Source organism: Sebastes umbrosus, chromosome 1, assembly GCF_015220745.1.
Source record: "Sebastes umbrosus isolate fSebUmb1 chromosome 1, fSebUmb1.pri, whole genome shotgun sequence".
Lineage (NCBI taxonomy): Eukaryota > Metazoa > Chordata > Actinopteri > Perciformes > Sebastidae > Sebastes > Sebastes umbrosus.
Window position 1 is genome coordinate 2,837,929 of NC_051269.1, and position 12,680 is coordinate 2,850,608.

Below are 12,680 nucleotides of genomic sequence, written 5' to 3' on the forward strand. Positions count from 1 at the left end.
TCAAGATCCACCACGTCTGCTTGCCGCCTTCGCCCTGCTTGCCTGCCTGCCTGCCTGCCCGCCCGCCCGCCTGCCTGCCTACCCTGCCTGCCTGCCTGCCTGCCTGCCTGCCTGCCTGCCTGCCTGCCTGCCCTGCCTGCCTGCCTGCCTGCCTGCCCTGCCTGCCTGCCTGCCCTGCCTGCCTGCCTGCCTGCCTGCCTGCCTGCCTGGCTGCCCTGCCTGCCTGCCTGACTGCCTGCCCTGCTTGCCTGCCTTGCCTGTCTGCCCTGCCTGCCTGCCTGCCTACCCTGCCTGCCTGCCTTCATAGTAGCTTTATCAAACTCACAACCATTCCCTGTGCTTAACTCAGGAGAGAGTGGGAGATTCACTCGTCATGGCCTGCCTGTCCACACTAGGATCAACTCCCCAGGACTGGACACCCCAGAGCCCCCTCGACCAGCTCCCTGCCCACTCCCAGCTTATGATTACGATTCATTTTTGTTATTAATAAATCTTTATTTAATTGAACTTATGTGTTCTGTGTGCTGCATATTGGGTCTACTCTTGCCAGCTTATAACAGTTTCATACTTGAGAGAGTGTTTTGTTTTTGAAGTTTCTTCCTTTTCATCATTCTAGGTGGATTATCTTTTCTCTAACCTGCTTGCCAGACCATGAACATTTTAGTTCTCCGTAAATGTTTCAATATTGAATCATTCAACTTCAACGCGTGCAGTATAATCCAAGTCTCATTTATCTAGCTGTATACTCACTACTTCTCAGACACGTGCATTTGCACTAAAACTTTACTATTTAAAACGGTTCTGCACAAACAGTGTCACGCTTGTGCAAGCAAAACATTATTTAAAACACTTGTGTGTTTTAAATAGTGAGGTTTTAGCAAAGATGCACGTGTTTGGGAAGTAGTGAGCATACGACCGGATAAATGAGACTTGGATTATACCTCACAAGTAGTAAACTGATGTTTTGGTATCGTTTTGCTGTTGTTAAACATTTACTTCAATTCATCAAGAGGTTGCTCCATTTTTGGATTCTCTGTTCAATGTGGAGGCATGCAAGAGTTCTTCAACAATACAAGGCAACACAGGGTTAGTAATGGTCATTTTGTGGGTGAAGTGTTTTTTAACAATGTAATGCAATCATTGGCATGAGTAGAACAGACTGAAATTCCAGAAACCAGATTGAACTATCAATGAATACAAATTTCAGTGTAGCAATACAGTCTAAAAGCCTTAGAGACAGAAGAGAAACATGTCATAGGTGTGTGTGTGTTAGGGCCAGTTCCAGTAGATGTAATTTTGCACTTCATCACCAGTTATGGTATGTCTCCTGCCTGAGTGTGACAAAGTGAATGCATGTATGTCTAGAGATTCATACATTTGTATATCTGTATATCTGGAGTGTCTACTAACCCTGTGAAATAAGACAACCCAGTCAGTATTTGTGGGCTGTCTAGATCAGAAAACATGTGATTCAACAAGCCATTCCCATTTGGCTCTCCTTCCTGTGTCACATGCTGGCTCATTAGATTATACCGCCTACAGCTTGAGAACTACCTTTGCAAAGGTGCACCTTTTTTTTTTTTGCAAGTCAATCAGAGCAGACTGGACTTTTTCAGGAGGGGATTAAAGAGACAGCTTTGTGTTTCAGACAGAGGGTGAATACAGGAATATTCAGACAGACAGGATGAGAGATAGAATGTTTTTGGAACATTAAAGCATGTGAACATGTTCTAGTAGAAACGTAAAAATACAAGTATGAAAACAAGCATGATATGTCCCCTTTCAAGCTTCTTTTTCCCGATTGAGCGGTGCAGATTAGTGTGTGCGTGTGTGTGTGTGTGTGTGTGTGCGTGTGTGTGTGTGTGTGTGTGTGTGTGCGCGCGCGTGTGTGAGAAAGCATGTACCTCTCGGCCAGGCCTCTCTTCGTTAGGCCGGATATAGTGATGGGGTCAAAGGGCTCCTCGGTGCCTGAGATGGTGATACCCAGAGGGCCTCCGTACCGCTTCAGCTCCACTGTGTAGATGATGCTGCCTGACGTCTCCTGCTCATCTGAGACACATGCACACACAGACATGCACGTGTTATTCTAATGTTTCAGCTCCACAAGTAGATGAAACTGCGCGATGTATGTTGTTCAACTGATGCACACACACACACACACACACACACACACACACACACACACACACTTTAACCTCTTCAGTTCACTTGGTGATACTGCATCATGTTATCTGTTCATGTGAAATACCCCCTCGCCCCCCTCCTTCCCCCCCCCCCACACACACACACACACACACGCACACACACACACACATTCATTCTAGAAGTAGGTCAAAACTCTTCTCATGACAACACTGGTGAGGAAGACACAGTTTCCATGGTAACCAGGGAAAAGACTGCCTTGTCATCATGTAGCATGAACACATAATATGGTGTCTGTCTGTGTGCATGTGATCATATCCTCTCAGTCATAATCTAGCATGATTACAAAATCCCTTCCACTATTTATTTGTGTGTGTGTGTGTGTGTGTGTGTGTGTTTGTTTGCATCCCATCCAAACACAGTGGAACAGGGTGGGGTGACATCTCTTTGCAACAACCTGGATGTGTTCATTTAATTCATCCATCAAATCCAAGATGGCGGCTATAAGAAGGTAATGTGACTACTTAGTCACAAAGCACAGGGGTCCTGAGCTGGATTCAAACTCATGGTACACACATCAGACCACCACACCACCAGGATATCATTGTTCCTACTCATGTTGTTACTTTATCTCATATATTTCATTATTTGTTCTTGATGTTTTGTTTTATTATTATTTATTATTTATCTATATGGTTCCACCCTGGGTTTAATTGTTCCTGTTTCCAATAGTTTCTGTTTCCCCACTACGATCAATAATGATCCAGTATTTGACCATTTTAAAACTGCATCAGGAGTCCAGAAGTTGTGGACAACAGCATCACTTAGTGGACAATCTCTGTTAGTGCATTTCCTTAACCCTCATCCTAACATATTTAACATACAAGTCTTTTTTTTAGATTAGGAAGGTTCCTAACTGTACGAAATGACCCAGAAATATCTAAGCGGCAGCCATAATAAGAGCTGATTGGATTCTCTAAATGGTAAAGAAAGGTGCTTCAGTGCTTCCTTTCTTATCTCCTTTAGCATATAGGATACATTGGACCATCCTTTAGGAAAGGACAGGAGATAATGCCGTCCCACTATTCCTTGCGGCAGCATCATTTATAGCAATGCACCATACGGCCGTCAATAACATCTGTGGTCGTCTTTACCTAAATCCTTATGAATTTTACTTCACATTTTTCCTTGACCTGATGATGTTTTCCATTTAGGTCAAGGGAAAGTGGTTAGGAAAAGACATTAGGATGTCTAGTTTTATATGACTATTGGACCACAACCAAGGACTACCTACTGGGGCCTCTGGGATTCCCAAGAATAAACTACTTTAACAAAATATCATCATAGCAAAATGTCAACTTCTTCTCAAAACATTATTAGCTATGTAATTAATGTAATCTAAAAAAGAAAACAGATTAGCATTGTTTTAGGAAAGTTCACTGTGTAAAACAGAAATAGACAGCGCACATGAGGACCCCAGGACCCCAATATATCAGCTGATTAGACTATTGTCAGGCTTATAAATAGTCATTATCAGTCACTATAAGCCTCATAGATGTGGGTCAATAGGGGCCTAATACACCCACTAGTAGGTTTTTACCATCTATTCACATGGTAAATCACTGAAAGAAGGTGTAAAAGAACACAACGGTGACCTCTGGCGACTGTAGTAATTATGACAAGAACAGAAGCGGAAGTCAACGTTGTAGTATAGATAGTGTGGAACTCCATGGCTGCATCCCAAAGCTCTTAATTGCATCCACGTTTCCCTCACTTGTGTCTTTTCCTTTGCGTCTTAGTCCCTCCCAACAGGGAAGCATGGAGAGACGCCAGGAGAGAGGAAACGGGGAAATATGTTTTAAGAGACATGAGACGTCGTTTCCTCTGAAGCGTCACGTGAAGCGACGTCCGTTTCTGATGACAGCAGCAGCTGATCACAGCTGGATCAGCTGTCAGTCGGCTCTAACAGCTGTAAAGACTTCAGATGTAGTTTATGTCTGAACTGATCTAATACTAATAAATACACTCAGTTATTCTCAGTGGCAGAGCAGCAGTGTTTCTCTCTGTAGTCTGTTACCTGTTGAACAAACACCTGCACATGAATAACAGCTGCAGTCTGTATTTCTGCTGTGGACTGAGTCCTGCTTAGAGGACCAGGAACCATCTCTACTGGATCAATATCTTTATATTATTTATTCATTATTAGTGTCTGTAGTTATTGATATTCTGATTGTGAGTTCATTATTTAATAACCCAGAATATGAATATGGTGTCTTTTGAACACTGGACATTATGTATTAGGAAAATGATGTAACTCATATCAATCTTGACGTTCAGGAATTATCAGCCTCATGTGACTGAATGGAAATGAGGATAAAGCATGTAAAAGGTGTTTGTTGTTGACAGACAGACTCTCCTTCTCTCTCTGACTTTAATAGAATCATTAATAAAAGTTAACGGGGGAAATAACAGATCATGGAAAGATAAATCATTCTAATAAATGAAGGAAGTTATTTTAGGTCCATTTGTCAGCTCTTATAAAGCTCTTTCAGTGTCAGGTGTGTGAAGGAGAGATACTGCAGGTCCTTCTGCTGCTGTTCAGAGCTTCAGTTAACACAGATATTAACTAGATGGTGACTCAGAAGACAACTAAAATATAAAACGTTTAATCTGTGATCTGTCTTCACTCCGGTATAAAACTCCAGAGATGTTGAGAGGTAAAGTTATCAGATCAGTCCGGTAGGCAGCAGCGTCCAATCAATGACTGATATCCAATAAGGGGGCGTGTCGGTCGGTAAAAGACTTCAGTGAAGGCTGCTCTCGTGTATCCTCGCTCATCGCTTCTCAGAGATCCCTCCTCGATCCTCGAGCCTCCGTGCAGAAATAAGAGCTTTGGGACGGTCTTCAAGATGGCGCACCAGAACAACTTCCGGTTCAAGCGAGGATCGAGGATCGAGGAGCGAGGAAACGACAAATAAGAGCTTTGGGATGCACCCCATGCGGGGTGGAGGTCAGGGACGATGGATGTGACACAAAAAGCAGGAAACAGGGTTTTCACCCAGCAGACCCAACGGAGTTTCAATCCTGTTTAAAACCAACAATGTGTAGTTGTCTTTGTGTTCATAGTTATTTTAACCCCAAACACAATGTTTTCCATACACATAACAAAGTTACACTTAACAAAGTAGTTTTGTTGCCTAAACCTAAAGAAATTGTAGTTTTTTTGTCGAAACCGAAAGAAGTTGTAGTTTTATTGTCCAAGTCTAAATAAATTGTAGTTTTATTGTCTAAACCTAAAGAAGTTGTTGTGTTTTTGCCTAAGTCTAAAGCAGTTGTAGTTTTGTTGCCTAAACATAAAGAAATTGTAGTTTTGTTGACTAGACAAAAATAAGTTGTACTTTTGTTGCCTAAACATAAAGAAGTTGTAGTTTTATTGCCTAAACATAAAGAAGTTGTAGTTTTTGTTGCCTAAACATAAAGAAGTTGTAGTTTTGTTGTTTAAACATAAAGAAGCCTCTTTTGTTTGTGTTCAAAACATGACGTTTCATTCAGGGGTTTTTTCAGCTACATCTTAGAACATGTTGCTTTTAAGTTTCACTTTCACTTTTACAGCGTAGTAGGCGTAGTAGGCCCCTAATGACCCACATCTATGGTGCTTATAGCGACTGATAACTCCTATTTAATGCCCTGATAACAGTTGAATCGGGTGAATATATTGGTATTTTTTAAAAGCACTAATTAAAACAGAAACAGAAAACAATGATATGAAGTCATTAGGAACAAATTGATGAATTGAAGTCATGAACAATTAGAATGATAGAATAATGCACCTGTGAGATACAAAAAAGTATACCTCTGGAGTCTGTGGGGACCCCAGTCGGTAGGATTAAATCTAAAACTGATGCCTGCTGAGCTGGTGAACATTATTTAATCACATAAAACACATCTGAAAATGTGTTTCAGTGGTGCAATGATCCATTCCTTCCATTCTGGTTATCATGCTCACTGAACCGCCATAGACAGACTCAACTGTTGCATATGCACACTTGTACCTGAGTTGTCTTCATCTTTGCGTATCTTGAGTTTGACCAGTTCCTCACACTGCAGCAGGATCTGCTCTGCATCGTCTTTGGAACAATTCTCCAGTCTGATGTTGTCGATGGCCAACAGCTTATCACCAGGCTCCAGTGTTCCAGTTCTGAAGGAGAAAGAGAGACAGAGGCACAGAGGTGAAACCAGATAAGATCACTTCCGTCATGGTTGTACTGCAGCGTCCTTCGTCACATCTGAATTGAGCAGCACATGTAAATCTATTCTCGGTATACTGAGAATAGATTAATAAATCAAGTATTGTGAATTTTGATGTACATAACGTGTGACATATTCTTAACTACAGAATTGGACACTAAATACATTAGAAGAGAGATACATTGAGGCATGAGAAAAACATGTGTTAGACCTACAGGAGAATAGAATAGAATAGAATAGAATAGAAATAGAATAGAATAGACTCTAAGCTACCTGTGTGCCATGCTGCCCTTCTTGATGTCAGAAATGATGAGGGGCTCTCCTGGCTTCTTACTGGCTGTGAAGGGAGATGACATTACAAGCAGCAGCAGCAACAACAAAGTAAGTCTTTTTATCACTACTGTAGATGTTACTACTACTACTACTACTACTACTACTACCACTATATAATAATAATAATAATAATAATATTAACAAACAATGATTGTAACAGTAACATGACATCATCAACAATGAATAATGCTACATAAATAACATCAGTAACGATAACATTTATTGCTGTGTCAAATTTTATATGAAGATATACTAAATTATGGGGTTATAGCTGCTGATAGGCGTAATAAATGTATATATATATACAGTATATATACTGTATATATATATACAGTATATATATAATATACATATAAATAAACAACACTTTACAATCTAACGAACGTGTCTACTGTTTTCTAGACAAGACAAGGGTATATGTGGTCCTTAATACAATCTATTTAGTTGAAGTTGTTAACGTCTATAATAAAGCAGAACAAATTAAATGTCTATTTTAGTTTGAGCAGTTTACAGTAAATGTTTGTACCGGTAGTCGCACGGAACTGACATTGGAGCGCTTTCCATGACGAACACGCTACGGCGTTGCATGTCATCAGTAAGGGTAGCCGTTTAAGTCGGCATCGATGCAGCTCGCTGTTGGAGGGTTTCATAACCCACTTCCACCCCCCAGTGAATGGGTTTGGAATGGCAATTAATAAGGCAGACCCTCCACGCAAACGCACAAACGGAGTGGAAGTGGGTAGGGAGAAAGTGTGGGGGCTGGTTTGGAATTGGGCCTACCTTTGCAAAGTTGCACCATATATTTCTCACAAGCCAATCAGAGCAGACTGGGCTTTTTTGGGAGGGGGTCTTAAAGAGACAGGCACTAAAACAGAGCTTTCGAGACAGATGGTGAATACAGGTTTATTGAGACAGACAGTAGGAGAAAAACAATGTGTTTTTGAACATTAAAACATGTAAACATGTTCTAGTAGAAACCCAAAAGACAAGTTAGAATCTGAAAATGAGCACAATTTAACAGACACTGAGACTGAGGAAGGCTGAATATGTTTGGATAGCAAAGGCAAAGAAATGACACTTTGTCACATTAGATCTGTCTTATACTCCTATCATTCGAAAAACTGTTCAAGTTGGCAGGTGAATTTGTGAAATCAGCTAATGTGTGTTGCTCTGAAAGTTCAGTTCAGCCGTGAATACTTCCATTCAGAAGATGGCACCATTGCACCATTCTCTGTCTCAGAGCCTGCCACAGGACAGCCTGTTATTCATACAGTATCATTAGAAAGACGAACCTCTCAGGTGTCAGACACTGATCAACCCTTAATCACCAATGTCATTTCCATTTTGATGTGTACACAAACTATCCATACATTAATGTTTTCTCTACATATAACTTTCCCTTTATTTCATTGTTGGGATGACCGTTTCCTTCTACAATTACACACATGGTTTTATTGGAAGCCGTTGACACAGTTTAACACAATGATGCTGGTAAATAATTATGAGGTACCTGTACTTAACACATATATATATATATACTGTATATAAACTGGGAAAAAAAAGTTCAGAAACTTGTGTTTGGTGGATTATTTCTCTGTTGTTCCAATGCTAATTGACATTGTGTTTTACATGGTTGGAAAGCCTGTTTATTTACCTTCGCAATGATGTCCAACCTCAAATGTCCAAGCAGCACAGCTGATTATGTGGGGAACGCCCAAGAAAAATGTTTCAAAATGCTCTGTCAATGGTGAACAGTGTATTCTCCTGTTGGTGTTGACTCTTGTTTTGAGTTGTTTGGTGGATTGGATGATTGAACTCTCTTTCAGTAACAAGGAACAAACAAGACATATTGGCTTACAAGTTGGACATCATTGTGAAGGTAAATAAACAGGCTTTCCAACCATGTAAAATACAATGACCATTAGCATTGTAACAACAGAGAAATAATCCACCAAACACAAGTTTCCAAAAAATGTTTTCCAGTATATAATCTGAAAATAAGCCATTCTGCATACTTTTACTTTTGGTACTTAAAGTACATTTTATTACTTACTTTTGTACTTAATTAAATAAAGTTTTGATTGCATGGCTTTGACTTGTAAAAAAGCATTTCTACACTGTGGTATTGTTACTTTTACTCCAGTAAAAGATCTGAGTACCACTTTGCTTTACCCAAATGAAATAGGGAGACCATAGAGGTGGGCGGTGCTTGCTTTCCTTGACAGATCTCAACATGGCTGCCAGGTCACAAACTTTCTCATTTTACAGCTAAACAGTACACTACAAGATGATTCTGAGAACATTTGAGGAGAGAAATAGGCATTACACACACTGAGTGCACACACTCACACTCTGTTTGTCATTCTCTGCCTGGTTTCTATACCATGTTATAAACAGTGTTAATGTTTATAGCTGAGTTTTACAGCAGGTTACAGTAACCATGAGACACACATGCTTGTTTGTGTGTGTTTTTTTCGAAGTAATGCAGGTTGGTTTCGTGACTTTCAAACATCCTGCCGGCAGTTCAAAACAAAAGAACAGATGATATGAAGAATGTTAGGTGTGTGTGTGTGTTCCTACCACTGATGGTGAGCCCCAGCTCCACTCCTCTTTTCTTCGGCAGTTTGACGTGGAATGTACCACTACTAGGCACCACTGACTCTGTAAGAACACATGCAGAAAAGACATTATTACAAAAAAGCAACAAATAAGTCTTTTCATTAACATTGGTAATTACAAGGCGTTTAGCTCTTGCTCTTATCTCCTCTGAATTATTCATTTCTGGGTGCAAACAGTGACTTCAAATCATCACTGTTTGCCTGCATGAGTCACAACACTACTTACACCAGTAAAACAACTCTACATCCAGGCATGAACATGACGAAGAGAGCAACCACTTAAGAGTCAAGCTATTTGGATCAGCTCCTCACTTCAATATACTTCAAACTCATCAAGAAGCTCTTATCATTCTCTGACACTACAAACATTATGACAAGTCCATTAGCTGTCCATCTGTCACATTTCCTTGAGTATCAATGTGATTTAATTTCATGAACAGTGCCTTGCCTGGCAGCTACAAAGAGTGGACGCTAATTATATTCCATTCAGAGCCGTCTAACTTATTTTGACTTCAAGGGGAATAGTCTTAAAGGTGCGCTGTGTAGAATTTGGTAGTGATGATACGTGCTGTGCAGAAGCTTTGGAGCGCGTGTCGAGTAATCCAGGAAGTTTTCTGTGAAGAGCAAATAGAGACTTGTATCGTTTCAGACCAATGATGTTTGATGCCCAAAGCCGAAACACACAGTTGAGAAATTATTGTTCATGAATAAAAACAAATAAAGTCTCCCATCTACATAATTTTCCTATAGTTACACAAGCACATTCACTGCCCTGTGCCCAATTAGACCACGGCCACTTTCAACTTTCAAGCATCTTTGAGTTCTTTAAAAGCGCTATATAAGTTGAATTTATTATTATTATTAACTTTGAGAGCATTGATATTGCCCCTCCATGGACCCGCTGCCTATGTAGATATAAAGGGCTCAAACTAAGGTAACAAAAACACAATGATTCTTATTTTCAGGTGATTATACACAAAAGAAAACATACTATTTAATATTATATTCTATTTTTGTAGGGTAAGAAATGATTCTAATTTCTCTCTGCTTATATAATAAATGCTAATTTTGTAATTACTTGCTGGCTATGTTAACTAATTAAATGATGCAACATTTTGAAAGGCAATAATAAAATAGTTTAAAAACATGTTTTATAACTGCAGATATCTACAGTACACAGTTCAAGTGTCTCATAGTGTGATCATAAATTAAAAGTTTTGATTTCAATAACTTGAGAGATCTCCCTACTAGACGTCAAAGGGAAAATATTATGTTCCATCATCGCTAAAAGACTAACATCTTATCTACTCACCAATGAGTATGTTGACACAAGTGTCCAAAAAGGAGGAGTCCCGGGGTACTCTGGATGTTTGGAGCATGCATCTGTGATCAGTCAGGTCATCAAGGAAGCAAAGAGGAACAACAACACACTTTCAGTTGTATGGCTAGACCTCGCCAAAGCCTACACAAGTGTACCTCACCAGCTGATCCAAAATGCTTTGGAGCACTACCAAGTACCATCGGAAGTAACCAAGCTTGTGATGTCACACATGGAATCACTGAAGATGAGGTTCACCGTGGGAAATTTCACAACCAAATGGCATCATGGCAGGATGCACAATGTCGGTGGTCCTGTTTGTGGCTGCCATAAACCTACTACTCAAGGAAGGAGGGATGCAGTGTAGAGGACCAAAAGCGGACGACAGTACAAGACATCCGGCCTGCAGAGCCTTCATGGACAATATTACGGTGATGACTCCATCGATCCAGGGAACACGGTGGATCCTAAGCTCGCTGAAGAAGATGGCTACATGGGCACGGATGCATTTCAAACCAGAAAAATCTAGGAGCCTTAGTATCCTGAAAGGGAAGCTGACAAAAGACATCTTCAGTATTCAAGGGTCCGAGATTCCAACAATTCAAGAACAAGGAAGTCGATGCCTTGGAAAGAACTATGACAGCACCCTGAAGGACAGCGGCAACCTTAAAGACACCATGGCCCAACTAAACATCTGGCTCAAGGCAATTGACAACAACCAGCTGCTTGGAAGGTTTAAGGTATGGTGCTTCCAGTATGGCATCATACCCAGACTATAATGGCCATTCCTTTTATATGACTTTCCCATGACTCAAGTGGAAGCAATTGAGAGACTGTGCAGCAAATTCGTGCGAAAATGGTTGTTACCCCGACTTTCAGCTCGGTCAACCTGTACAGCAAGACCTCCAAGCTCTGCTTACCAGTCTCATCAGTGGTGGAAGAATTCAAAGCCACTAAGGCAAGAGCAGTCAGCACACTGCTACTGTCTGAGGATGAGAAAGTCAAACACGCTAACAAGACCTTCAAGTGTGGCAGGAAGTGGAAACTTCAGGAAGCAGTAAAGGAAGCTGAAGCAAACTGGAAATATCAGGAAATCGTTGGGGTGGTTTGTCAAGGACGGTTAGGACTTGGAAACTACAATGTTAAGATGTGGAGTAAGGCCAATGCCAAAGGCAGGAGAGGACTTGTGGTGCAGAGGGTCGGAGAGGCAACAGAAGAAGACCGCCGCATAAAAGCGGTAAGGCTCGCCTCCCAAGGACGGTGGACGCAGTGGGACCAGGCACTTGAACGTTCGCTGTCCTGGAAGGAACTCTGGGGTACCGATCAGGGCAAGTCGATCTTCCTCCTGCGGGCTGTGGCCGATCTCCTGCCAACCCCAAACAACCTAAAGATCTGGGGCAAAAAAAAGGACCCATCCTGCAAGCAGTGTGGAGCAACCCTCTGTACCCTGAATCACATCTTGACTAGATGTCCCAAAGCACTGGGTGAAGGCCGTTACAGGTGGAGGCACGACAAGGTCCTTACAGAAATTGCCAAATGGACAGACCTACAGAGGGTTAAAGCCAACACACACCAGGCTCCACCACCCGGAGTCATCGGTTTCCTAAGAGAAGGAGATAAGGTTACCAAGACAAGAACAACTGCCAAGAACCTGCCCTCCATTTTGCATCGAGCTTCTGACTGTAAGATGCAAGTGGATCTCAAGAAGAGGCTCATCTTCCCAGAAGAGGTGGCGGTATCCTCACTCCGACCGGACATGATTCTTTTATCCGGGAGCACAAAAACCATCTTGGTAGCCAAACTCACAGTGCCCTGGGAAGACAGGCTACCCATCTCTCACCAACTGAAGAAGGCCAAGTACCAGGATTTGATTGATGAGGCGCTAGTCAAAGGTTGGTATGCAGCCTTATTCCCCATCGAAGTTGGCTGCCGCGGTTTCCCAGCAACATCAGTGCGCTACTTCTTAGAGCGAGAGCGAGTAAGAGAGTCAGTGCGTGTGCGCTAATTCTTGTCTCATTTGT

The 12,680-nt window shown here is 41.4% G+C and overlaps 1 protein-coding gene across 1 annotated transcript in view; it reads right to left on the bottom strand.

Moving 5' to 3' along the window:
• The window catches only part of LOC119493886 (glutamate receptor-interacting protein 2-like), a 288,128-nt gene that overhangs the window by 16,783 nt on the left and 258,665 nt on the right, over window positions 1-12,680 (bottom strand). The window contains 4 exon segments of the mRNA XM_037779408.1: window positions 1,905-2,049; window positions 6,195-6,340; window positions 6,664-6,727; window positions 9,304-9,384. Coding sequence (XP_037635336.1) covers window positions 1,905-2,049; window positions 6,195-6,340; window positions 6,664-6,727; window positions 9,304-9,384 — 436 coding nt within the window.